The sequence below is a fragment of the Elgaria multicarinata genome, chromosome 13, assembly GCF_023053635.1.
Source record: "Elgaria multicarinata webbii isolate HBS135686 ecotype San Diego chromosome 13, rElgMul1.1.pri, whole genome shotgun sequence".
NCBI lineage: Eukaryota > Metazoa > Chordata > Lepidosauria > Squamata > Anguidae > Elgaria > Elgaria multicarinata.
Window position 1 is genome coordinate 25953120 of NC_086183.1, and position 23936 is coordinate 25977055.

The following is a 23936-nucleotide window of genomic DNA, read 5'->3' on the forward strand; positions in this document are numbered from 1 at the left end:
GTTGTGTTGGCTAGGGCTGATGGGACTTGCGCTCCCTGTAACATTGCAGCCTGGGACGTAACGTATCGCCACCCCCACCACCCCAACAAATTCTCAATCATTCCTGCCTTTGTTCACATAAACACACAACTTACAGAACTGATCCAGACCTCTGCTGTGTGGTTCCCTTGCCAGTGTGGTGTAGTGGCTAGTGTGTCGGACTGGGAGTCGGGAGATCCGGGTTCTAGTCCCCACTCGGCCATGGAAACCCACTGGGTGTCTTTGGGCCAGTCACAGACTCTCAGCCCAACCTACCTCACAGGGTTGTTGTTGTGAGGATTATGTATGGCACCTTGGGTTCCTTGGAGGAAAAAAGGCAGGATATAAATGCAATAAATAAATAAAATAAATTTCTGTTCCCAAAAGCCTCAGCGGCAGGCAAGCAACAAGTTAAGCACTCCGCATCCTTCACTGTTTTAATTGCCTTCATCATAATTACACCGGGGTGGGGTGTGTGGGTGAATGGGGAGAACATACATCCCAAAAGAAATCAGTTAAGCTTTACAACCGGTAAACCCTTTCTTGAAGACTGCTCCCCCCGAAGGAAAAGGCCTCGCAGCCTCATGCCCCGTTCCAAGGTGAACCGGAGTTCTGAGCAAGGAGCGCCATTATTTCCACCCTGCCCTCGGTCCCTGAGCAAGGCGGACCGTCTCAGGCCGAAGAGAGGAAGCCGGACAGCGTGTACACCCGCAGGCCGGGCCGCTGGCTCCTCACGTGATGCCAGAGGTAACGGGACAAACGCCGGAAACGGGCTCCACAAGGGCAGCTGAAACGGGCCGGGCCGGGCTGGCAGGTCCCATGTCTCGCTAGGCCCGTGTGTCCCTTGAGGGACTTCCCACAGGTAGCGCAGATGAAGAGCGCTTCCTCCAGGTGCTGGAGCTGGTGCCTCAAGAGATGGAGCAGGCCGCGGAAGGAGGCCCCGCATTCGCACAGGCAGCGCCACCCTCGGCGCCTCGGCCCCTTCCGGTGGGAGCGCAGCTGGGACAGCCGGCTGTAGCGCACGTCGCAGTCGGGGCACGCGAAGCCCTGGACCCGGTTTCTACGGGCCCGTTTTCTAGTCCTGCGTGAAGGACGTCTGCCGGAGCCTTTGCGAGGGCGGCCCACCACCACCCCTTGGTCCCCCGAGTCTCCCTCCAGCTCCACCACGATCACACTGTCCTCCGTCACCTCTGCAGCACTGTAGGCCTCCTGCTCCGGCCGCGCGGTCGCCTCCCATGGCTCGGAGGCCACCGGGATGCCGCCCCCCGTGTCGTACTCCAGGTCTAGGACCTCGGGGTGGTCCCCAGGGGTGCACGGCACCAGGCGGACCACGGCGGGGCTTTTGGGCGAAAGGCCGGTGGTGGGCACGGGAGGCGGCTGCTTGTTCTGCTGGTACAAGCCAGGGAGGTAACCAGGGAGCTGGAAGGCCGTCACCGGCGCCTCCCAAGTCTTCTCCCCTTCATCTGCCGGAGCTGCCTGGTCCAAGGTCAATGAATTCCCATAGGGGACGGTTACAAATTGAGGCTCCTGGTGCACGGGGACAAAATGGAGGGTGGCCGAGTCCAGAGAAGAGAGGTGAGGGTCGGGGTCCAAGTAGAAAGTGGGCGAGACCTCCGACGTCTTAATGATCACCTGTTGAAGGGGCCCAGCCTCCACCGGGCCATCCAGGGCGGCCCCTGGCTCCTCAGCCTGTAGGAACACAGTCCTGTAAAGGGCGCAAGGGCTCTGGCCGAGCTGCAGAGAACTCAAGCTCATCTGCGTGTCCAGCAGGGCGGCCTGCTCCTCCGCTCTGAAGAAGAGGGGCCTCACGGCGTTCACGTTCCCCTGGCCGTCGAACAGGGCGGCTTGCAGCTCGGCCAAGTGGTGCTCCGGCGCGACGGGCACGGCCCCCGCCTCCTCGTCGAAGATGATGATCTGGTTTTCGGCGGTCTGGAAAAGCCCCCCGGCCACTTGACCTTCCAAGACGGCCTCCTGCTTCTGCCAGGGCTGCAAGAGGCTCACGCCGGCGTCCCCGTCCAGGATGGCTACCGAGTTTCCCGGAGAGATGGAGCTGAGCGGGCCCTCGCCCTGCAGCCCCCCGGCTGGCCTTTTTCTGGGGTGCCGGAGAACCTTCCGCTTGCCTGCCTTCTGCAGCCTGGGCGCTTGGAGACGCTTGGGCTGCTTCGGACTTTCCCGCGCGACTGGAAGGCCGGGAGCCTCCCCGGTCCCCGACAGGCTCTCGGCGCTGCCAAGGGGCTTGTAAACGTAGGAGACCTGCAGGGAGCGCCTGCTTCCCTTCCGGTGGCAGACCTTGATGCCCTTCCGCACCAGCTTCAGGTGCCACTTGGTGTGCCGGGCGAAGTGCTCGGGCCGCAGGAAACGCTTGCCACACTCCAAGCAGCGCAGCTTGCGGGGCGGGGAGTGGGGCCGCGGCGGGAGCCGAAGCAGCCGTCGCTGGGCCTCTTCCTCTTGGGCGTGGTCCTGGAGGTGCTGGGCGTAATGCCACTCCTCCATGAACACCTGCAGGCACTGCTGGCACTGGTAAGCGCCGCACACGGGGCTCCCGGGCGAGGCGGGAAGGCTCGGGAGCAACGGGCAGGGGTACAAGGGGGGGATCCATTTCTCGCAGGCCGGCGGCTTGGCGGTGGCGGGAGGGGCTGACGAGCGCTGGGCTGGGAGGCGCTGCACGGGCCGGGGCGGGCGTCTCACGGGCAAGCAGAAGGTCAGGTAGGCCTCTCCATCGTCATCGCTGCTTGAGATGTCCAGGGATTCCCAGGAGAGGCAGTTCTTCGCATTTTCCTGGTAGTAGAGAGAGGGGAGAGTGCTGTTAACGGAAGGAAGGAAACGGATACTATTAAACGTCTCATTCCATAGAGACAGGACTAGGTGTATGTCACAGTTGTACACGAGGCTGGGAAAAGCACAGAATTCAGTTTCCTGAGTCATCTCTCTAAGGTTCTAGTCCTTATTATTCTAAATATAGGCCTGGAAACATGTTGGCATTGCTTGGCATCTCAGAAGCCAATGGAGTCGCTGAATAAGGTTCCACGCTGTTTGGAGGGGGACAATGCACAGCCGTTTGTCCCTGTATTGATTTCAATCACTTGCATCCGACTTTTCCTGTTCAAAACAACATGCCAAACAGCCAGTGGGGTGGAGGAGTAAATTAACACAAATAGAAAGAAAATAATTTTGGGGAAAATAATACAAGACTGACAGAATAAGCAGGTGCATAAATTAACCAAACACACACACACACACACACACTAAGCCAAAAGGGAAATTTAAAGAATCCTGGAAGGCCCAGAAGGGAGCCAGGTGATCATCTGGGGTGGGGGTGGGCAGAGATCTGACTCCCCAGCCTGACACAAGGGGGCTGTCCCATGTACCAACCCACCTGCTTAATCTCAGGAGGTGTGCGGGCAAAGAGCAGGGCTTCGTTGGGGAACAGACAGTCCTTAGGGTATCGAGGTCCTTAATCGTTTAGGACTTTGCACTTTGAAATGGACCCGAGAACAGACAGGGAGCCAACCTGTTTCCAACTGGAACTCTCGCTGCTGCATTTTGTACCCACCGAAGCATTGCAAGTAGTATAATTATTACAGATTAAGGGCACAATCTGTAATAATTAAGAAAAAAGTCCTACAACTCCCAGCATTTCTCAGCCAGCCTGGGGCATGTTGGGAATTGGGGAACCTTTTCCTATCTAAACATGCATAGGATTGCGCCCTACGTACTACAAAAAGAGACAAGGTAAATTATACCAAGCAAGAAGTTCTGCCAGTTTGCATCATTTATACATATCAGAGCCCAGCTCTTCTCGGTGGAGAAACTGGGTTCCTGGTTTCAACCCACAAAGCCCTAAAGTAGCCAGGACTGAAAAAATGTAAATAACACTCCTTTTCATAAAACCAACCAAGAACGCCTTGTTTGAACATCCAAGGCACTTCCTCTCTGTAGCAATTCCACATTTATGGATCATTTCCCCCTGGAGGCTGCCTATAGACTTTGCCCTGAGCATATTTATTTTTTAAAAAATTGTAAACTGCCCTTCACCCACAGGCTCCCAGCTTACGGCTCATGCTTTCTTTCTGCTGTGATCAACAGGGTGATTAACTGAGATTTAATTCAGAGAATGGGGATTATTTAAACACTAGAATGTCTTATCAGTATATTTGATGCCCCCCTTAAGCCTCTGGGTTGGAGCAAATTAAGCAACTGCCAAATAAACTCTCAGGGAATTTGGAGCAATTGCAAAACAAGAAAAAGGGAAGGGAGGTTGCCAGGCATGCACAGAGCAGAATAGGGACCCCTGGGGTCATTCTCCACCCCATATGCTGTATACTGGTGGGCTTCTGTATGTACTGGATTTCGGGTATTCCCACACCAAAAGGCCCCCGCTCCATACCAAGTGCAGAGGCAGCTCCTCTAGATCCCCGTCTTCGGTCACTTCGATTTCAGCCCCAACTTCCATCCCTGTCACCAAGTCCATGACACCCTGAAACGAAGAGAAACATCTTGAGTGACCTTCGGTTTCTCCTGAAAATTGAAACTCTGAGTCCAGAGCTGCCCGTCATGTCGCACGAGCACTCAGGCCCTGGGAATGGGGAACGGGACGGCCTGCTGAGCTTGGAATCTTGAAGGAAGGGAGAACAGAAAGGCAACTCTGATGGTGAGCCTCTTACCGGACAAGGGGAGGACAGGACCCAGGAGCCCTGGATTGATTTAGGGAACCTGATGCAACCGAGGCCATGTCCCCCACACCAAGTCCCCCAAAGCTGGCACAGCTCAGGGTTGCCACCCAATCAGGGCGAAGGCAAATCGCACCTGCCAACGGCCCATTTTCTACATCACTTTTCCTTCTGAGCAAATGCTGGTGTGCCCCACTGATTCCAATGGGACTTATACAGTAAGAAGCGAGTGCAGGCCTGCATTTATAAAGATCCCAAAGCCCTTCCTCGTGCTATTGGGGGGGTCCCAGCCACCCAGCGCTAGTCCTAAATTAGAACCCAAGCATTCCATGTTCAGGTCCTGAACGGCAGACCCCCCCCACCCCTGCTAAAGGCTCGGGAATTGTGGTTTGCAGCCACCCTAACGGGTAACCCTGGTGATCTGGGCAGCAGCAGGCAAGCCAGGCCACAGGCCAACCTCTGCGACCGCCTTTCGCAACCTGCTGCACTTCAGATGTGTTGGATTACGACTCCAGCAGTGCAGGCTGGGAATGATGGGAGCTGGAGTCCAACACATCTGGGGAGCACCAGGTTGGGAAAGACTGCCCTGTTTGGGCCATTGGGGTTTTTTTGCAAAAAGTATCAGTGGCGCCTTGCTTCAGCCCAGGTCATCCGGAGGATCCCTTCACACAAGGGGAGACTCACGCCAACTGCTCAGCTCCCCCTCCCCACCCGAGCGCCCCTCTTTCTGTGCTTTGCACCATTAAAAGCGTCAACGGGAGGTCCTGGTTGAAATAACGAGGATGAGGCCACCCATGACTGAGCCCAGCCCAGCTCTGCTGCAGGCCTTCCTGATTCCGCCTACAGGGCATGAGTTATTGGGCGGATTAGAAACGCATTTAATAATAATAATAATAATAATAATAATAATAATAATAATAATAATAATAATAATTTCACTGCTAAAGAGAAAGAGTCGAAACCCAGCAGACCTGCCCCCCCTCCCCCCGGGGATCCCAGCCAGCCCCCGAGAAGAACCAAAGCCCCCAGCGGTGCTCTCTGCACGGTCCGCGCAGGGATCGGGGCGCCCGCGGGGTCGCCACTCCGGGCTGCAAACTTGCCCGCTGCGGCCAGGCAGACCTACCAAGGCGTGTCCGGTGGGCCTAGCAGCTGCTCCGGGCCAGCCCAGCAATCCCTCCCGCATGGTGCTCGGGGGGCCGCGGCCCGAAGCATCCGCCCGGCGCCCGCGCTCCGAGGAGACCCCCCTGCGCCCACCACGCGCGACCTCCTCGGCGCGGCCGCCTCCCCTTTGCACAGAGCACGGCGGCGCTTCCAGCTCGGCCGGAAACTGGCCCCACGCGCGGGGCGGGGAGGGCGCGGGGCCTGCTGGGAGTTGTAGTTCGTTCTTCCTCCCTCCCTCCCTCCCTCCTTGCTGCAAAGACTCCTTCCTAGCTCCTCCCGGAGATCTTTCCACGCACAGAGACCCCCCGACCCCCGTACTTGGGTTGCTGGAGCTGCAAGGGCTCGCGTCCTCCGTGGCCACGGAAGTCTCTTTCTCCAATTCCGGATGTGCGAAGGCCAGTCGGTGGGTTCAAAAGCGCTCTGCGTATGCTCTAAAGCAAGGGCGGGCCGAAGGTAGATTTCCAGATGCTTTGGACTTTGACTCCCAGAACTCCCCTCCCCCCGCCCGCATGGCCTACGGTCAGGAATGGTGCGGGGGTTGACGTCCCAAACACCTGGAGATCTTATTTTCTGCCCAAACCTGCTCTAAAGCATTCTTTCAGGGCTTGCACATATTTTAAGCCCGAACCCAAGCAAGGGGTTTGGGATGGGTTAAAGGCACTCTGTGCATGCTCTAAAAATACTGGTGGGTAACTTGTGGTCTTTAGAGAGAGGGAGAGACGAAGGGGGCATAAGGTTGCCATAGAATCCAGATCTGGACAGGACTGCTTTTTCACTCCGCATAGATTAATTATGCCAAGTTGCACTTTTTGGTAACGTTGCAGTATTGTGGCTCAACAGCTTAAAGGAAGTACTGCTGGTCAAGGAGCTGCGTATGTGAGTGAACTTCAGATCCGAACTGAGTTTAGATTGCTTTAAAAGGGGATTGAGCAAATATATGGGAGTACAGGGCTATCAGTGGAGATTAGTCAATTTATTACTATTATTAATATTACACATATGCTATTTTTCCCTTTTGCAAGGAACACAAGGCAGTTTATACCGCCCTTCACTTTCTTCTCACAACGATGCTGTGAGGTATCTTAGGCTGAGAGTCATGGAACCTCCGGCTACAGGGGCAGTCTACCAGTTGCGGAGTACCAAGGGAAAGGATTATTGCTTTCAGGCCCTGCTTGTGTACGCAGGATGCTGGATCAACTGGATCTTAGGTCTGATACAACACAGCTCTTATGTTCTTATGGCAGCAATCCTATGCACATTTCATAGAATCCCAGGCTTTTTGGTGTTGGAAGGGGCCTTGGAAATAATTTAGTACAACCCCTCACCTTGATTGGTGCAGGATCTACAATGCAAGGAGTAAATGACACAGAACTCAATGGGGCTTACTTCAGAGTAAAGGTGCTTAGTATTGTATTGAACGTTGAACTAACCAGCCATATTTTTTTGGCTACAAACTTCTGCTTCTTTTAGAGATCTTAGGTTGCATTTCTTCACACACTTACCTGGGAGTAAGTCCATTGAACTTAATGGGGTTCTGAGTAGACATGAGTAGGAGTACATTGTTAGAATTAAGACTCCGAGTAACAGCAAAATGACAGCTTTCGAGTTTTAATTCACATATGACAGTCCCTTTAAAAAACAACCCCAAAACCTGCTCTAACCATTGTACACTACTACCATCCTCCCGTCTGTCCTTTAGCCTCGGTATTCGTTCTACGCCACGCCCCCTAAACAAAGTCGGTTTGGACAGCCTCTCGGCGCTTAGCGCATGCGCACGAAAGAAACTTCGCCTGCAACATCCGGCGTTGGCTGGGGGAGGGCCGCCCCAAAAGGGAGAGCAGCTTTGGCACATACTGGGCATGCGCCAACTCAAAGCTAACGGCGCTCACTCTTCCAGGAGCGAGGAATTCATTTCCTGCGCGTGCGCAGTGGCTAAAACAACGGTGGCCGACGAGGCTCTTTCCCCTGCTACCTTTCCAAGATGTGCTGAGACGCAGTACCACATCCTAGCTGCCTTGCAACGAAGGGATATCGACGCCTGACGCTACCTGCTGGCTCAAGTGACGCTCGGCCGGTATCCTTTCTCCATAAGCAGGGTTATCGGGTTTCACCGCTTCGCCACTCAGGTATTTCTCCCCGGGACGGCGGGCGGGTAGGTAGTCCCAGAATTCACGCTAGTATCCTTCCGCCGTTCGTTAAGGGGTTTTAGTAGTATCCATCCGCCGGCTGTGTAGTTCCGGTAATTGTCGTTATTCTCCCACCTCGTATCACTCCGCAGGGCTGGTGCTTAGCAACGTCAGTACAGCTGATGCACGAGTATCCCTCCGCAGGCTATTATAGTCCCTTTGTACCCCTCCCTCCCTTGGGGGCAAGCTAGAGTTAAGTCTTCCCTAGAAGCCATGACCTCTAACCTGGAAGCTTTTCTTTTAATCCCAGATGTTTGGCTGTTGGTTTTAAGATTACTCAGTTGTAGGGTGACCATATGAAAAGGAGGACAGGGCTCCTGTATCTTTAACAGTTGTATTTATATTATGGTTTTATACTGTTGTTTTATATTATGAATGGTTTTAATTTTTGTGAACCGCCCAGAGAGCTCCGGCTATTGGGCGGTATAGAAATGTAATAAATAAATAAATAAATATTTCAGCAGGTGTCATTTGTACATATGGAGAACCTGGTGAAATTCCCTCTTCATCACCACAGTTAAAGCTGCAGGAGCTATATTAGAGTGACCAGATTTAAAAGAGGGCAGGGCTCCTGCAGCTTTAACTGTTGTGATGAAGAGGGAATTTCACCAGATTCTCCATATATATATATATATATATATATATTTGTAAACTTCCCAGAGAGCTTCGGCTATGGGGCAGTATATAAACGTAATAAATCAAATTAAATCAATATATACAAATGACACCTACTGAAATTTCCTTTTCAATACAACTGCTGAAGATACAGGAGCCCTGTCCTCCTTTTCATATGGTCATCCTACTCAGTAGTGAAACACTCTGCACATGATCAGCCGCACTTTATTATTTGCACGCTCCTTACATACTTCATTATTTATATTCTCGTTACTCAGTATTATTTATTCTCGTTACTTAGTATCATTTATTAAATTTATGTGTTGCTTCCCACTGCATAAAGCAGTCTCGAAGTGAGATACTCACACATACAGAAAACCATACATCAGAAACAAACAAAATGTTAATAATAATTGTTAATAATAATAAAATCAATATAAACCTTAATCTTTTTTATGAAAACGTTTTAAGCCCGTCTTTTGGCCTCACATGCCCTCTGCCCCCCTAAATAAAACCTATTTAACATTATAAATAGATCAAGTGTTAAAAACTAGAGGCAATTTAAAATATAATCTGTAACGGCGGGGAAGAAAAACTTGACTGAACCGTAAAATTTGAAATAATGGGCCTCTTGAGATAGGAAGAACCGCAAATTTGGTATTTTTTATGGCTGATCATCTGAAAAGCAATTTCCTTTCCTGTTGTTCTTTGAGGTATCCCCACTGATCATCACTCACTGCTTAGAAGTGGGCTGTGTTTGTGTAGACACACGTGGTATTCTGAACCACAGCTACTTTCTTCCAACCTAAGACAAGGGCAGTTAACTAAACTGCAAGGCTGTAGCAGAACCCTTTGCCCTAATTTATTTATTTGCGATATTTATAGTCAGCTAAATATAACAAAATCCCCAAGTTGTTATATGACTCAACTGCTCACTTCTGTGTTTCCAACACTTTCTTCTCCAAAACCAGGAGTTGGTTTGGGAGGCAGGGAAGGTGACATGGATAGCGAAGGACAAACTTGAGCAACTTTGATGCAGATTGGCTGAGTGTGTCAAGGAGTCCCCGTCCCCTCCAGAAACAGATGACCATTGCTGGTTATATGCAGACAAATGCCTATCTATTGGTGTTCCCCAGACTTCATGAAATTGTGCCTTCTAATAAACATTCCTATGTGCACGCACACTGCTCCCAAATTAGCAATTTCACTTGATTATACTTACCTGTCTCATGCCTTCTTTGCGATCCAAATGTTGCACCTGTCCAGGCCCTTTCTGTGATGTTTCACCCCATCTGGCTCCTCCCCTGTGAAGTCTCTTTAATATCCTTCTCCCATGTTATCATTCAGAGGCTTGATGGGATCCTCTTCCCCTCTCCAGGTTCCCTTTTCACATGTCAGAGTCGGGGCACAGCCAACCTGGGCTGTACGAACGGCGCCGTCGCTGGAACCGTGAGAAGGAGATGGGTCATCAAAGCCTGTCTGGGCCGGGCCGGGATCGCGACTATGTCCCCTGGGACAGGGACAGGGACCGACGGGTAAAATCCATCCTTTAGCTGCCATGGGAATAAAGTGAGGGAACCTCTTGGGTGCTTAGCCTGACCCTGCTCTCTTTGTAGGACCCTATGGATGAGCCGGTGGGAACCGTGATGCAGAAGACACCCATCATCCTAGCCAAGCCGCCTGCAGAGAGGGTAGGTTGGGGAAGTGTGATCCACCAGACTGTCCCCTGATGCGCCCTAGTAGTTAACTTGATCCTACAGTGCCTATTCTATGGGCCAGTCCTTCAGAGGGCCTGGCTTACTTCTGAGCATCAGCCTTGTCATTCAAGCTGCCAATAAAGCAAAACTAATATCTACAAAGCTTTGAGATAAAAATGGATCTTTAAATGATTCTATCCCCAATGGGTACTATATGCACCCCCCAGTTGCCATTTCTCCCTTTGCTTCCGTCTGCCTCTTACGTTTTGAGAGAGGAGGAGTTTCCTGCTTCTTGCATCTGTCCTTTCTCATTCCGGATTTTCCATGTAAGTGGACTTTTTGGAAGACGTAGAGAGGTTTGTGTGTCTGTATGCAGAGACACAGAATCCAGAGCATACCCGCCAGGGAAGAGACTCTCCTTTACCAGTCCAGCTGCTTTAGGTAGCATGGTGTGGCAGGGAGGAGGAGGAGGAGGCCATATACCCAGCTCTGGGAAAGCAGTGGATCTAGGGGTTTCAGCCAATGCAGCTCTGTATCTATTTGTGGTCGAGAGGGATTTTGGATCTCAGCCTCTGTGTCCTCACAGTCCAAGGGGGCCCCAACCCCCACTCCCACTCCAGCCCCAGCCGCTGCCCCTGCCCTCGAGAAGCCCATTGTGCTGATGAAGCCACGGGAGGAAGGCAAAGGCCCCGCAGGAGCAGCAGAGGCGTCAGCTCAGCCCCCTGCAGCTGTCGCCAAGGTGGAGAAGGAGGGCCAGCGTCCCACGCAGCCTGTCTATCAGATCCAGAACAGAGGCATGGGCTCCACGGCCTCCAGCGGCATCATGGATCGTAAGTACAGCGAAAGGGCCGCGCCCGAGGTGCGGCCGTGGTGGTCTGTTGCAGGAAAAGCAACGGAGTCTTCCGGCATTCAAAAGCTAGCTATGATTAAGGGGCGGCTAGGTTAGGGTGACCCTATGAAAAGGAGGACAGGGCTCCTGTATCTTTAACAGTTTCAGTGAAAAGGGAATTTTGGCAGGTGTCAATTGTACGCATGCAGCACCCGGTGAAATTCCCTCTTCAACATATCCGTTAAAGCTGCCCTCTTTTGGATCTGTTCACTCTAGGCGGGGCCCCTGCAGCTTAAGCCTTTACGTGTGACTCGTCCATGAAATGGTCATTTGGCTCTAACTGACTCTTGCCTTTCTAGCTGTGGTTGGCCAGGCCAAGCTGCTGGCCCCGGAGAAGATGAAGCACAGCATCAAACTGGTGGACGACCAAATGAACTGGTGTGACAGCGCCATTGAGGTATGGTTGAGTCCAAGGGAATCTCCTTCCGTCGGTGTTCCCTTTATCTTCCTGCAACGTCCCTGCTCTCTCTGTCAATGTCCTCCCCCCCGCCCCCCATTACTTGACACTAGTGCTGTGATCTGGCATACTTCCAGTGGAGTGGGCCTTTCCCCTGTGAGCAGCCTCTAAGCTTCTGTGATTTCTGTTTTGGTTGGTGTAGAATTATGCAGTTGGAGATCGCGTACTCCAACCCTCTACTCGCTGCAGATTCTGCAGTGCATCTACAGGAGCCCTAGCAGACCGTTATCCAGCCTCTGCTTTAAAAACCTTCAGCAAAGAGGAAGCCATTTCTTCTTGAGGTGGTCCGTTCCACTGCTGAACAGAGCTATTAGGAAGTTTCACCTACTGCTTAGTTGAAATTTGCTTCCCTGCAACTTCCACTCACTGGTTCTAGTCCTGACCTCTGAATCAACAGATAACAAGTCTGCTCCATCTTCTGTGTGACAGATATTTGAAAACCACTATCAGGCCTCCCCTTAATTTTATTTATTTATTACATTTATATCCCGCCTTTCTTCCTCCTTAAGGAACCCAAGGCGGCATACATAATCCTCCTCTCCATTTTATCCTCACAATAACAACCCTGTGAGGTAGGTTGGGCTGAGAGCCTGTGACTGGCCCAAAGTCACCGAGTGGGGACTAGAACCCGGATCTCCCGATTCCCGGTCCAACACTTTAGCCACTACACCACACTAATTTTCTCTTCTCCAGGCCAAATATATCCAACTTTTTCAGCTGTTCCTTATAGGATTTAGTTTTCAGCCCCCTCACCATCCTGGACTTATTTATTTATTATTTATTTATTTAGAATATTTATATATCGCTCCTCATTGAAAAAATTTCGGAGCGGTGTACAAGGTAAAGTGAAAATAAAAACAGAATAAAACAGTTAAAACAAAATTTAAAAAGAAGCAAAACAACAACAACACAGAAATCCAAGGCTGCATGTTAAAGAAAGGCTTCTTGGAATAAAGATGTTTTCAGGAGGCGCCGAAAAGAGTACAAGGTTGGAGCCTGTCTGACCTCCAGAGGCAGGGAATTCCACAGGAGGGGCGCCATCACGCTGAAGGCTCTTCCCCTGGTGCATTCCAATCTGGATTCCGTTCTCTGGGCTTACTCCAGTTTGTCCATGTCCTTAACATGTGGCATCCAGGTCTGGATAGGCTAACAGACTAGAGCGGAATTGTCCTCCCAGCCTGGACGCTTCACGTTTACAAGTGTGCTTTTTTTCTATCTCACGTTAGTACCTCCTGGACCAAACAGATGTGCTGGTGGTTGGAGTGCTGGGACTGCAGGGTACTGGGAAATCCATGGTGATGTCACTGCTGTCAGCCAATCAGCCTGAAGAAGATCAGAGGTACTTGGGAGCTGGACTGGGGGAAGTGTAGTTGCAAGTGGATAGTCAGATTGTTTAGCCAAAAAAGGGTTGGATGAATCAAACGAGGAAAGTAGTTGGGGAGATTCCTCTTGAATGCTCATGGTTCTGGTTAGTGGTTCTGGCTTTGGGCATTTCCCAGGGTTTTTTGGTTGCAAATAATGAAGCTTGGGCATTTTGGGAAATAAAGTTTTGAAGTAACAAAAAAAGGAAATCTTTATGGCCTTGTAGTAATCTTGATCAGTGAGATGACTTGAGTGGGCTGAAAGGCTGATGTTATAGAGTTACTAGAAGTCTGAAATCAAAGAACTGGTTGGTTCAAATCAATATGACCTTCAGCTCTCCCCTTATTTTTAATTTTTTTAGCATTTGTCTATTTCCTCAGGCCTTTTCCTCCATTTAACTCTTTCTTAGGCTGTTGTGTTTGGAACCTTTCTGTCAGCTACCATGCCTTTGGGGTTCCTGCCCATTCGATTCCCTTAGCTCCCAGGATCTATTTCCAGACCACAGCTTGACACATGAAATTCCACCTATCCCCAGTAGCAAAGTCAACTTTTAAACTCAGCTAAACTGACAACTTTCCCTACCCTTACAAATACTGCACTGCAGACATTCTCTCAGCTTTGTTCCTTGAACGCTTGTCTGAACGTTCCATGTCGTTACACCAGCTCAGCCAATAGGAGTCAGGCTTCACTTCCACAAGTGCAATATATTATAAATTATCAACACCCCTTTCCTGCCTGCCAATTCCTTCTCCTTTTTTCTAGGACCTATGTGTTCCGCACTCAGAGCCAAGAGATCAAGGAGCGTGGGGGAAACCAGACCAGTGGCATTGACTTCTTCATCACTCAGGAGCGTATCATCTTCCTTGACACTCAGGTTTGTAGTTTGGGTGGTCTTCTTGTAATTCCTTCCAGCTATCTTTTTGGAGGAATACTTCATGCAAACTCTCATTGTCCCTGGACAGATTCAAATGCACATCCCAGTTGCTTTGACCAATCACTTATTTGTTTTTTGTTTGAGACTTGAAGGTATTTGATCTCGTTGGATAGTAGATTCTATGCTTGGGGCAGTGTTCCTGCACGTATGGCAGATAACGCAGCCAGAACAGCTTCTAGTTGGTTCCCCTTTGTTAGATCAATGTTCTTTTCACCCAAGGACGAGATCCAAACAGCCCTTAAGCACGACTCCACCATTCCAACGACAGAGGGTTCAAAAGCGCTTTATTGATTAGTAATCAAGGCCTGGTCTCTTCAAAGGGAGCAATCAGACAAAAGACATAGGGAATATGGTACAGTATTAAAGCTTTCAAGGGGCAGGGCCCAGTAGCAGCATTAACCAATCAGAACATAACACTGAGGCATAGCTAATTATGCTAAACAGTCCTGTAAACAATACCTTTGGCCTGACAGTAAGTTACAGAGAGTTAACTTCAACACAGACAGCTGGAGCCAGGACTCTTGTTTATATTAGTAATCAAGGATGCAAGGACGCACACAAGGAGACATTCTCATACAGGGCATTATGACATTTTGCTTGGAGTGCAATGGAGATTTTACAGTTTCCTGTTAAAAATGGAGGTGGTTCTGCTAACACCTTCATACCAGCATATTACGTTTGGGTCCGTTCTGACTTGAATCCCCTCATGCATTTGATAACACCTCTGTTCCGCAAGGTGCCTGATCCTGTAGCGTAGGAGTTCAAGCTAGGGGAGCCTGTACTGTCCAGGCTGCAGGACGGAAGGTGGTGGTCTGGATTTGTTGGAAGGAGTGAAATGGGCTGCAAGAAAAAAGGCAGAAGATTGGGGAAATTAGGATACCGGGTTAAGCGACTTAAGTGAACAAAGGAAGCCAAGCAAATAGAAAGGTACGAGCTTTGGCTAAGAAACTAGGACAGTCGCCAGGATAGCCGTGGTCTGGCATTGAGTAGGCCTTGAAAGGTCTTTATTTCCCCTCTCTGCAGCCCATTCTCAGCCCCTCCATCCTAGATCACCTGATCAACAATGACCGCAAGCTGCCTCCGGAGTATAATCTACCCCACACCTATGTTGAGATGCAGGTAAATGACCGTTCTTGTTCTGTGTTGGTCGATGGGTGCTGCTGATGTGGGTGAAGAGGATGAGCTACAGAACCTTCACTTCTGGCAGACGATGGGGTGAACCCCCCCCCCCTATAGAAATGGGTGGGCCCCTGTCCTTACAGGGTTATGTGGAAGTGAAACATGGGGAGACACAGGGGAAGCAGACTAATCCTTTTTCCATTCAGTTGTGCTTCTTCTTTTTGGCTCTGTCATCCCTTCTATCCTTCTTACAAGCTGGCTTCACCCTCACGGGTTGTCTCTTCAGTCAACTCATCTATATAACGCCAAACTGTTTCCCAAGCATGGTCTGCTCCGTTCAGGAGCAAAGGTGTTACTTGTTCTTCTGAACAAGGACTCGGATCAAAGCCTCCATCTGTGGTTCCTTGTATCCTGGGGTCTTGTAGGACCTGTGCCATCTCTCCCACTCACGGGTGCTTTCCTTTCAGTCCCTGCAGATCGCTGCGTTCCTCTTCACCGTCTGCCATGTGGTCATTGTGGTGCAAGACTGGTTCACTGATCTAAGCTTGTACAGGTGAGAGACGGGGAAAGATCTAGAAGCTATAGGAAACTGAGACAAGCCAATGGCTCATTTAGCCAGGCATGGTCCAGTGCCTGGGGGAGGGCTGGGATAATCTTTCCCGTACACTTAAATATGAACTCTGCTTTAAGGTTACCCAAATCCTGTTCCAAGAAAAGCTGGAATAATAATAATAACGGACAGACACAATACAGCTACAAAAATAATTCACCAACTACTGGCCATCAAATCCAACCTTATCAAGTAACCTACACCATACTATAAATACTCACCTGAAACAATCTTGGAAAATGCAGACCATAAAATATACTGGGTCAGAACAATTCGTACTGACAAAACAGTCCCTTGCAACTGACCAGACATTATAGTCATAGACAAAAAAGAAAAACACACACACCTCATCCACATAGCAATACCGAATGACAAAAATGTTTAAAAGGAAGAGGAAAATAGTACACACCACTGGCCATGAAAGTCAAAGAACTATGGCAACAGGAAAAGGTCACTATTATTCCATTAGTCACATCAGTCACTGGCATCACATCCAAAAACTATACAGAAAACCTTCAGAAACTGGGCCTACCAAAATACATCCACACCACCATCCAGAAAGCAGTCATACTTAAAACATGCTCAATTGTCAGGAAATTCTTGAATCTGTAAAAGACAGCATGACTTGGCAATGCCCATCATGTCCGTCTAGAAAAACTGCCATGAGCGAGAAAGGAAGGAAAGGAACCTCTCGTGCAAGCACTGAGTCATTACTGACTCTTGGAGGGACACCAGCTTTCGCTGATGTTTTCTTGGCAGGCCTTATAGCGGGGTGGTTTGCTGTTGCCTTCCCCGGCCGTTATTACCTTTCCCCCAGCTAGCTGGGTACTCATTTTACCGACCTCGGGAGGATGGAAGGCTGAGTCGACCCGAGCTGGCTGCCTGAAACCAGCTTCTGCTGGGATCGAACTCAGGCCGTGGGGAGAGTTTCAGCTGCAGAAACTGCTGCTTTACCGCTCTGCGCCACTCTTATATAGCACTTTCTAACAAAACGCTGTCCATGATTCCACAACATCCATAAGTTAATGCAACTTACACTGTGTGTGTGTGTGTGTGTGTGTGTGTGTGAGAGAGAGAGAGAGAGAGAGAGGTGGGTGGGGTGGGGGCGTTCATGGGATTTTAGCTCTATTTTAGGCAGGACACAGATCTGTTTCTGTTGTCTACTTTAATGCCAACTAGTAAGTGTAAGTTCAGCAATTTAAGATCTGTTGTCTGAATGAATGCAGAAAGGGGGGGGGAGATGACATTTGCCCTTTCCTCATCCCTTATTCTGCCACCAGCTTGAAAGCCATTGCCCCTTTCTCACCCCACTTCATACTATTGGCGTTGCATGTTTTCCTTGCAATAATTCAAACCGGGACACATCGCTAATAGCACAAAGATCCTGCATTCCTCCCTGTTACCACACGAGGGAGATGATGTCCGTTCTAGCAAGCCATTTTGTCTTAACAGTGCTATACTAAAGCTCTTCTATGTCGGTTGCAGGTTCCTTCAGACGGCCGAGATGGTAAAACCCTCCACTCCATCCCCTAGTCATGAATCCAGTGGCTCCTCTGGCTCAGACGAGGGCACAGAATACTACCCACACATTGGTATAGCAGAGCATATGCCTGGGGCTGGGTCAGCCATCTGCTCCTCCATCCCAGTATCCTATCTCCGAGAGTGGTCGCATCTGGAGTAGGCAGTGGGCTGGAAAGCAGGAAATGGTGGGTGGAGGAGGCAGAAGTTGGAAGGGAGGAGGGGCAGAGGAGACAGGGAGTCGAGCCAACATGGGGCCAAGTGGATAGAGGCCACTAAACGTTTCTTCTTGCAGTGTCCTCCTGTGACTTCTGAGATCCCTAAGTGCTTTCCATACGTTTCCCCCAGCTTTTCTCTTCGATGAAAGCTGCGGTTCCCAAGCTGCGGAATTTCACATTGGATAGTAGATTCTCTGTTTGTGCAGCATTCCTGCACGTATGGCAGATAACACAGCCATAACAGCTTCTAGTTCAGTGGTTCTCAACCTTCCTAATGCCGCGACCCTTTAATACAGTTCCTCATGTTGTGGTGACCCCCAACCATAAAATTATTTTCGTTGCTACTTCATCACTGTAATTTTGCTACTGTTATGAATCGTAATGTAAATATCTGAGATGCAGGATGTATTTTCATTGTTACAAATTGAACATAATTAAATATGTGTTTTCCGATGGTCTTAGGCGACCCCTGTGAAAGGGTCGTTCGACCCCCAAAGGGGTCGCGACCCACAGGTTGAGAACCGCTGTTCTAGTTGGTTGCCCTTCATATCAGCATATTACGTTTGGGTCTGTTCTGACTTCGTGTATGTGTGGCGGGGAGTGGGAGGGGTCCCGTATATTTTCTGTACTACTGAGAATTGGAGGCAGGGTGCATTTAATTCACGGTGCCTGTAAACCTTTATCTTCTCTCTCTCTCTCTCTCTCTAGTTTTTCTCCAGAACAAAGCCAAGAGGGAGAACTTCTGCCCCCGGAACCTGAAGCAGATGCACCTTGTTATTGACAAAATCATGATGCACTCCCATCTGAAATACAAAGGTAACGTCTCTCTTTCCAGTTCGCTTGGAAAACCAGAATGTGGAGCTTAAATCTTAGTAGGTCACGGAATCAAGGTGGGCCTGGTTTATACATGCAGGAGAATGAGGTGGCAGAAAAGAGTGTGTCACTTCAGACTACAGGTGGAGAGATTACCGTGGATTAGTATGGGATTCATCTTTACAGTGGGCCCCCAGAGCGGTCTGAGGACAGGTGACGAAGTTGCATTGCTAAAGGAAAGCAGGTTTTAGAATGAGCACCACAATGGATGGGATTGAGTGTGATGAAGTCGTTTCCCTGACCGTGAGAGCCTTGGTGCTGATGTGATCATGGAGCCCCCATTCAGTCTCTGCATGAGTTGGGACCCCAGAGGCTGCGAAGGCAACATGGCATCAAATGCCTGTGCCAAGCAGCCCCCTAGTCAGTTTGGGGGAGAGGTGGGGAGCGTTAAATGTAAGGGATAGCATGGAGGAAATGGAGCCTATGCAGAGACTGGCATTCTCAACCTGCTTGCATTGGCTGCCTATACATTTCCGAGCCCAATTCAAGGTGCTGGTTTTAACCTATAAAGCCCTACATGACTTGGGACCACAATACCTGATGGAACGCCTCTCCCGACATGAACCTACCCGTACACTGCGCTCAACATCTAAGGTCCTCCTCCGAGTGCCTACTCCGAGGGAAGCTCGGAGGATGGCAACAAGGGAGAAGGCCTTCACGGTGATGGCCCCCTGACTGTGGAATGATCTCCCCGATGAGGCTCACCTGGCACCAACACTATTATCTTTTAGGCTCCAGGTCAAGACTTTTCTCTTTTAGGCATTAAACAGCATCTAACAATACTAAGTTTGTTTTTAACAGCCCCCAGAACTGTTGTTTTTAAATGGATACTGTCGTTTTTATACTGCTGTTTTTATGTTTTTGATGGTTTTAAATTTTGTATACTGTTTACTGTTTTTAATTTTTGTAAACTGCCCAGAGAGCTTCGGCTATGGGGCGGTATATAAATGTAATAAATAAATGTGTTGCTATCCAGGGGTCAGCACTGGCTTTCCGGCCACCTCCTCCTCCTAAGCTCCTGAGCCAGAAAAATCATGTTTCTCAGTGTCTCGGTTAGTTGTCTGCTTAACTGAGCCATTTCTCCTCCTCTAGGTACCCTTTCCATGTTGGAATGTAACATATTCCCCGGCCTGCCCCAGAGTTACCTGGACTCAGAGGTCAACCTCTTCTTACTGCCCTTTATGGATACAGACGCAGATGACGCTCTGCCCAGAGCAAGTGAGTAGCCAGAATTCTGCAGGTCTCTTGCTGTTCATACAGCCAGAAGAGACCAAAAGCCCCTTTTGCCCCCCTTCTTTGGGCAAGTTTGTCCTGAAATCTGTTCCCAGCATATTTAACTTCCATAGTTCAGACCACAATGTGTGAACAGGCACAAGGGGTGGTGCTCCGTGACGCTGCCTTCTCCCGTAGCGGCCGCGGGTGGCTCTTGAGAGGGAGATGGGTGTTGCTTACGCTTTTCTTTCCCAACCATTTGAGCGCTCAGAATCACTGTTCAGATGTGGCTCTAAAATAAATCCTTCCCACCCATGCCAAGCTGCTTTCTTCTAAAGAGGTTAAAAAGTAAGGAGATTTGTATCTTATCTCTTGGTGGGGGGGAAACACACCCACACACCCGGGGGTGGTGTTGAGTGAAGAAACAGCAGGGTTACATGATACATTTCCTCTCCCACCTCTGCTCAGCTGGAATTGCAGAATTCCCCCGCACACACTGCATATAGTTATGCCCTAATATGATGAGTTATGGAGACCGTGACACAGGAAGCAAAATCTATTGATTGAATCATGTCCGATAGGTCGGGCTTGGAATTCAAAGCAATTTACTTCCCAAAGTAAATTGCTTCGGGTTCCAAGCCCACCCTATCAAATGTTCGCTTGGGACGGCCAACGCCGCCCCTGAAAAAAGGAGAAATTGACCTACGGATCTGCATGCGATTGCTTTGTTCTTCCAAGGAGTCCTTTTGGAAGATACTGTTTGCAGTCTGCTAAAAGCTCTGAGTGTCTCAAAAGATGGAGTAATCGCCCCGTCTTCCTTTTCCTTTGCAGCCCCGGGAGGTGCCCCCCTCTTCTCCCTCCTGCCTGGGTACAAAGGACACCCCAGCTTCCAGTCTCTGATGGCCAAGCTTCGGAGCCAGATTATGTCTATGTCCCGGCCTCAACTTTCCCACACCATCCTGACTGAAAAGAACTGGTAAGTGCCTGCGTGTGTGTGTGTGTTTGTGTAAATGCTCGGTAGTGGAAGTATTATGGGAAGATTTATTTTATTTTATTTATTTATTTTTAAACTTGAAGGTACTGAAGGACACTTTGACTCTGTTCAGACGACACGCTCAGCATTTTACGCTAAACGTTATGGCTTAGCCAACCATGGTGGCTACATAACCACAGTTTAAACACGCTCACTATTTGCTGGAAAAGGGGTAGCAGCTCAATCATGGCTTAGCGTGTTGTCTCAACAGGCTCTTTGTGGGGTTAATGTCCTACACGTCTTTCCTGTGTAAAACTGTAGATGTCTCCCTTTGAGGGAAATGCAGGTACGCATTCAGAAGCCTGTCCATACCCACATCCTTTCCTTCGATATGAGCTCTTGAGCTCCTTTTATCCGTAGCAATCCTTACTTGCTGGGTTTAAAAAGCCACCACAGCCACCAATGTTGTTTAGATGTGCTCCGTCTTTCTTTTACTGGCACGAAGACTCTAGTTCAGGGTTCTGCCTCATTCTCAGTTCTGCTAATATTCTTTTTATTGGTCTCCCACCTCTGGATCTTTCTTATTTCATTACTTGATTCTGCTGCTCATCTTGTTATTGATATGCTTCTTTTAAGGCTCTTCAGCTAGATTTTGCTCTTTTCTCAGTGTCTTTTTACCCAGCTTCATTCATTATGCTCCATTCAATCTAAGTGTCTTTTCCTTTGCCACTTCTGCTGCATATTCTATGGCCTCATAGAATCATAGGACTGGTTCACACCTATGTATTTATTTATTTATTTATTGCACTTATAAGTTGACGGCTATGAAGAGGAGGTTAACCGTGCTTTTGATGAATAAAGGAATACATTTTGACTCTTCTCTCTCGGGCAGGTTCCACTATGCGGCACGCATCTGGGATGGTGTGAAGAAGTCCTCTGCTCTCTCGGAGTACAGCCGCCTGCTGGCGTGAGCGTGAAGTTCTCACACTGGAGCTGCCAAGGGGGTAGCCAGGCTCCCCCGCCCCCCGAGCTGGGTGAGCCAGGGTGTCTGTGCCCTCGTCCAGAGGCACAAAGCGATGTGTGTATCCCAGAGAGGGGAGCTGTAGGGGGGCACCAGCCCTGCGGAGGTGCCAGGCCAGGTTTCGGGAGCAAAAATGCAGAATTGGTGGTGTCCCTACTGGGCCACCATACCGCCCACTGCCCAGCATGGATCTTACCCTTTTGTCTTTTAAGGGTCTGATTTCCACCTACTTACCTAGATGGGAAAGAGCTCTTCTTGACTTCTGTGCTACGCGGTCTTCCAGTGTTGCAAAGCCCTTCAGCCAGGGTGAAAGTTAAGGCCACCATCAATCTCTTACAAACCTTATGGGGGTGGATGGACTCCTCTGCAGATGCAGTGCTGGGTCTGGGCAAAGATCAATGGGGGAGTTGACTTGGCTGCTTTGAGTATTTTCAGACTTGATTCCTAATTCTTTAGTGTGTTGAGGGAAGTGTACTCCACCCCATCTCTCTCTCTCTCTCCTTGCTCAAATCTGTGTCCCTTTCCTTGATCCACTCCCCCACCCCACCCTGCTTTCTTGTTCCTCCGTTGCAAAGTGGATCATTCATTCCCCCTTTGCATGAATATACTATTCTTGTTTAATAAACTGTTCAAGCTGCTTCATGTTATGATGGATTTTTTAAAAACAACAACACCCCGACAGCCACACCACCACATTGTGCTCTTCTGTTAGCAGCATTGACTGTGTGTTTGCGTGTGTGTATGCCATCTACAAAAGAGCCTCGTGTGGCGCAGAGCGGTAAAGCAGCAGTTTCTGCAGCTGAAACTCTCCCCACGGCCTGAGTTCGATCCCAGAGGAAGCTGGTTCTCAGACAGCCAGCTCGGGCTGACTCCGCCTTCGCTGGGGGAAAGGTAATAATGGCCGGGGAAGGCAACGGCAAACCACCCCGCTATAAGGCCTGCCAAGAAAACGTCAGCGAAAGCTGCCGTCCCTCCAAGAGTCAGTAATGATTCAGTGCTTGCACGAGAGGTTCCTTTCCTTTTTCTTCCGTGCCATCTATATGTGGGTGAGTGCGCTGATCGTTGCTTGGACTTCAAAATGATTGCAGGAACTTCCCATGCAGAGAGACGCATCCTACAGAAAAATGTTACACTTCTCACATCACGGGTCTGTGTCTGAGATTAAGGGCATAGCTAGACAAGCTGATATCCCGGGGATAACCCCTGGATCATCCCTGTGTGTTCACATGACATACAGGGGATCCTGGGAGCAGGGGGATATCAGCCTACCCTTTCCCCCCGCAGTCTCGGGATGATCCCAAGACCACAGAACGTGTGGGCGGGTGTTGCAGGTTGTCCCAGCTTCTCATGAGTAACCAGGCACGGGAGCCCATCGGGGGTGGGGTGGGGAGAGGGTTTTCGTTTTTTTTTTAAAAAAAAAACTTAGTTTTCAGATGAGCACTCCTTCTCCTTTAAAAAACCAAATCCAAAATGGCGGCTGCGATGTGATGCCCCGCGTGTAGACGAGGGCGATGATCTCGCAATTATAAAATCGCAAGATCGTCGCCCTCCAACCCCCTCATCTAGCCATGGCCTAAGGTTGCCTCGAAAATAATTGCTTCACATCCACACCCTTGAGCTGCTGGAACTTTTCTTTAGCAGGCAGGCAGTTCTAGCATGACACTGGTTTAAATGCTTCATCGTTCCTCTTTGGTGTTAGAGCGTACTAGCCCAGTTTGGTCTTGTGGCTACCAAAGCACAGCCATGATAGGAAGCATCCATTTCTTGGTTTAAACTAATCAGGGCTTATTGTTACATTTGAACTAAACTACGGTTTCTTGAAACAAGCAAGGATCAGAAACCATGCTTTGTTCCTGACTTCTTTCAACAAACCATGCCTGCTGGGGCATGTTGGGAATTGTAGTCCAACACATCTAGAGGTTGGGAAAGGCTGGTTTAAACAAATTGCAGTTTCTTTGTCAGCCATAATGACCCAACTGCTGTTAGTCTAGAAATGGAAATAGGTGCTTCCAGTCCCATGGGTGTACCAGAAATGGGAATAGGGGAGGATTATATGAACTTAATGCTCATTCCTGTCTTGTGCTTCAGTATTGCATCCAAATCGGGCCATTATTGTGCAAAGTTAATGATTTATGGCTTGTTTATCTGTATTGCACAAGTTCCTACTTTCATGTCAGTTTAATGCCCCCAGCCCAAATGGTGGCTTGTGCCGCTGAATCTTGAAGCCTTCTCAAGTGGGGGGTACAAAGGTGTCCAAATCCTTGCTCTCTTTCTGCCCTGCATATTATTTTAGCAGCCTGACTCTATAATCTTTATTCATAAACAGCTCCCACGGGATGGGGTTCCATGGGATTTGCTGTCAAGCAAGTATGCAGAGGAATTATTTGTATCCTGGATTTCACT

The 23936-nt window shown here is 49.5% G+C and overlaps 2 protein-coding genes across 2 annotated transcripts; one reads left to right on the forward strand and one right to left on the reverse strand.

Annotated features, from left to right (window-relative positions):
• Window positions 1-441: 441 nt before the first annotated feature.
• On the reverse strand, window positions 442-5969 carry LOC134408242 (zinc finger protein 526-like). Its single transcript, XM_063140444.1, has 3 exons — window positions 5812-5969; window positions 4406-4495; window positions 442-2796 (listed from the first exon to the last, which is right to left on the reverse strand). The coding sequence occupies exons 1-3, from the start codon at window positions 5869-5871 to the stop codon at window positions 691-693; spliced, it is 2256 nt and encodes a 751-aa protein (XP_062996514.1). The 5' UTR covers window positions 5872-5969; the 3' UTR covers window positions 442-690.
• Window positions 5970-6144: 175 nt separating this feature from the next.
• SMG9 (SMG9 nonsense mediated mRNA decay factor) lies at window positions 6145-22171 on the forward strand. The gene is made up of 15 exons (XM_063140445.1): window positions 6145-6252; window positions 7747-7975; window positions 10029-10185; window positions 10267-10341; window positions 10934-11177; window positions 11536-11633; window positions 12920-13032; window positions 13818-13929; window positions 15013-15108; window positions 15576-15661; window positions 17204-17310; window positions 18163-18270; window positions 19420-19545; window positions 20371-20515; window positions 21405-22171. Exons 3-15 carry the CDS (start codon window positions 10042-10044, stop codon window positions 21481-21483), a joined length of 1533 nt encoding a protein of 510 aa, XP_062996515.1. The 5' UTR covers window positions 6145-6252; window positions 7747-7975; window positions 10029-10041; the 3' UTR covers window positions 21484-22171.
• Window positions 22172-23936: the final 1765 nt, after the last annotated feature.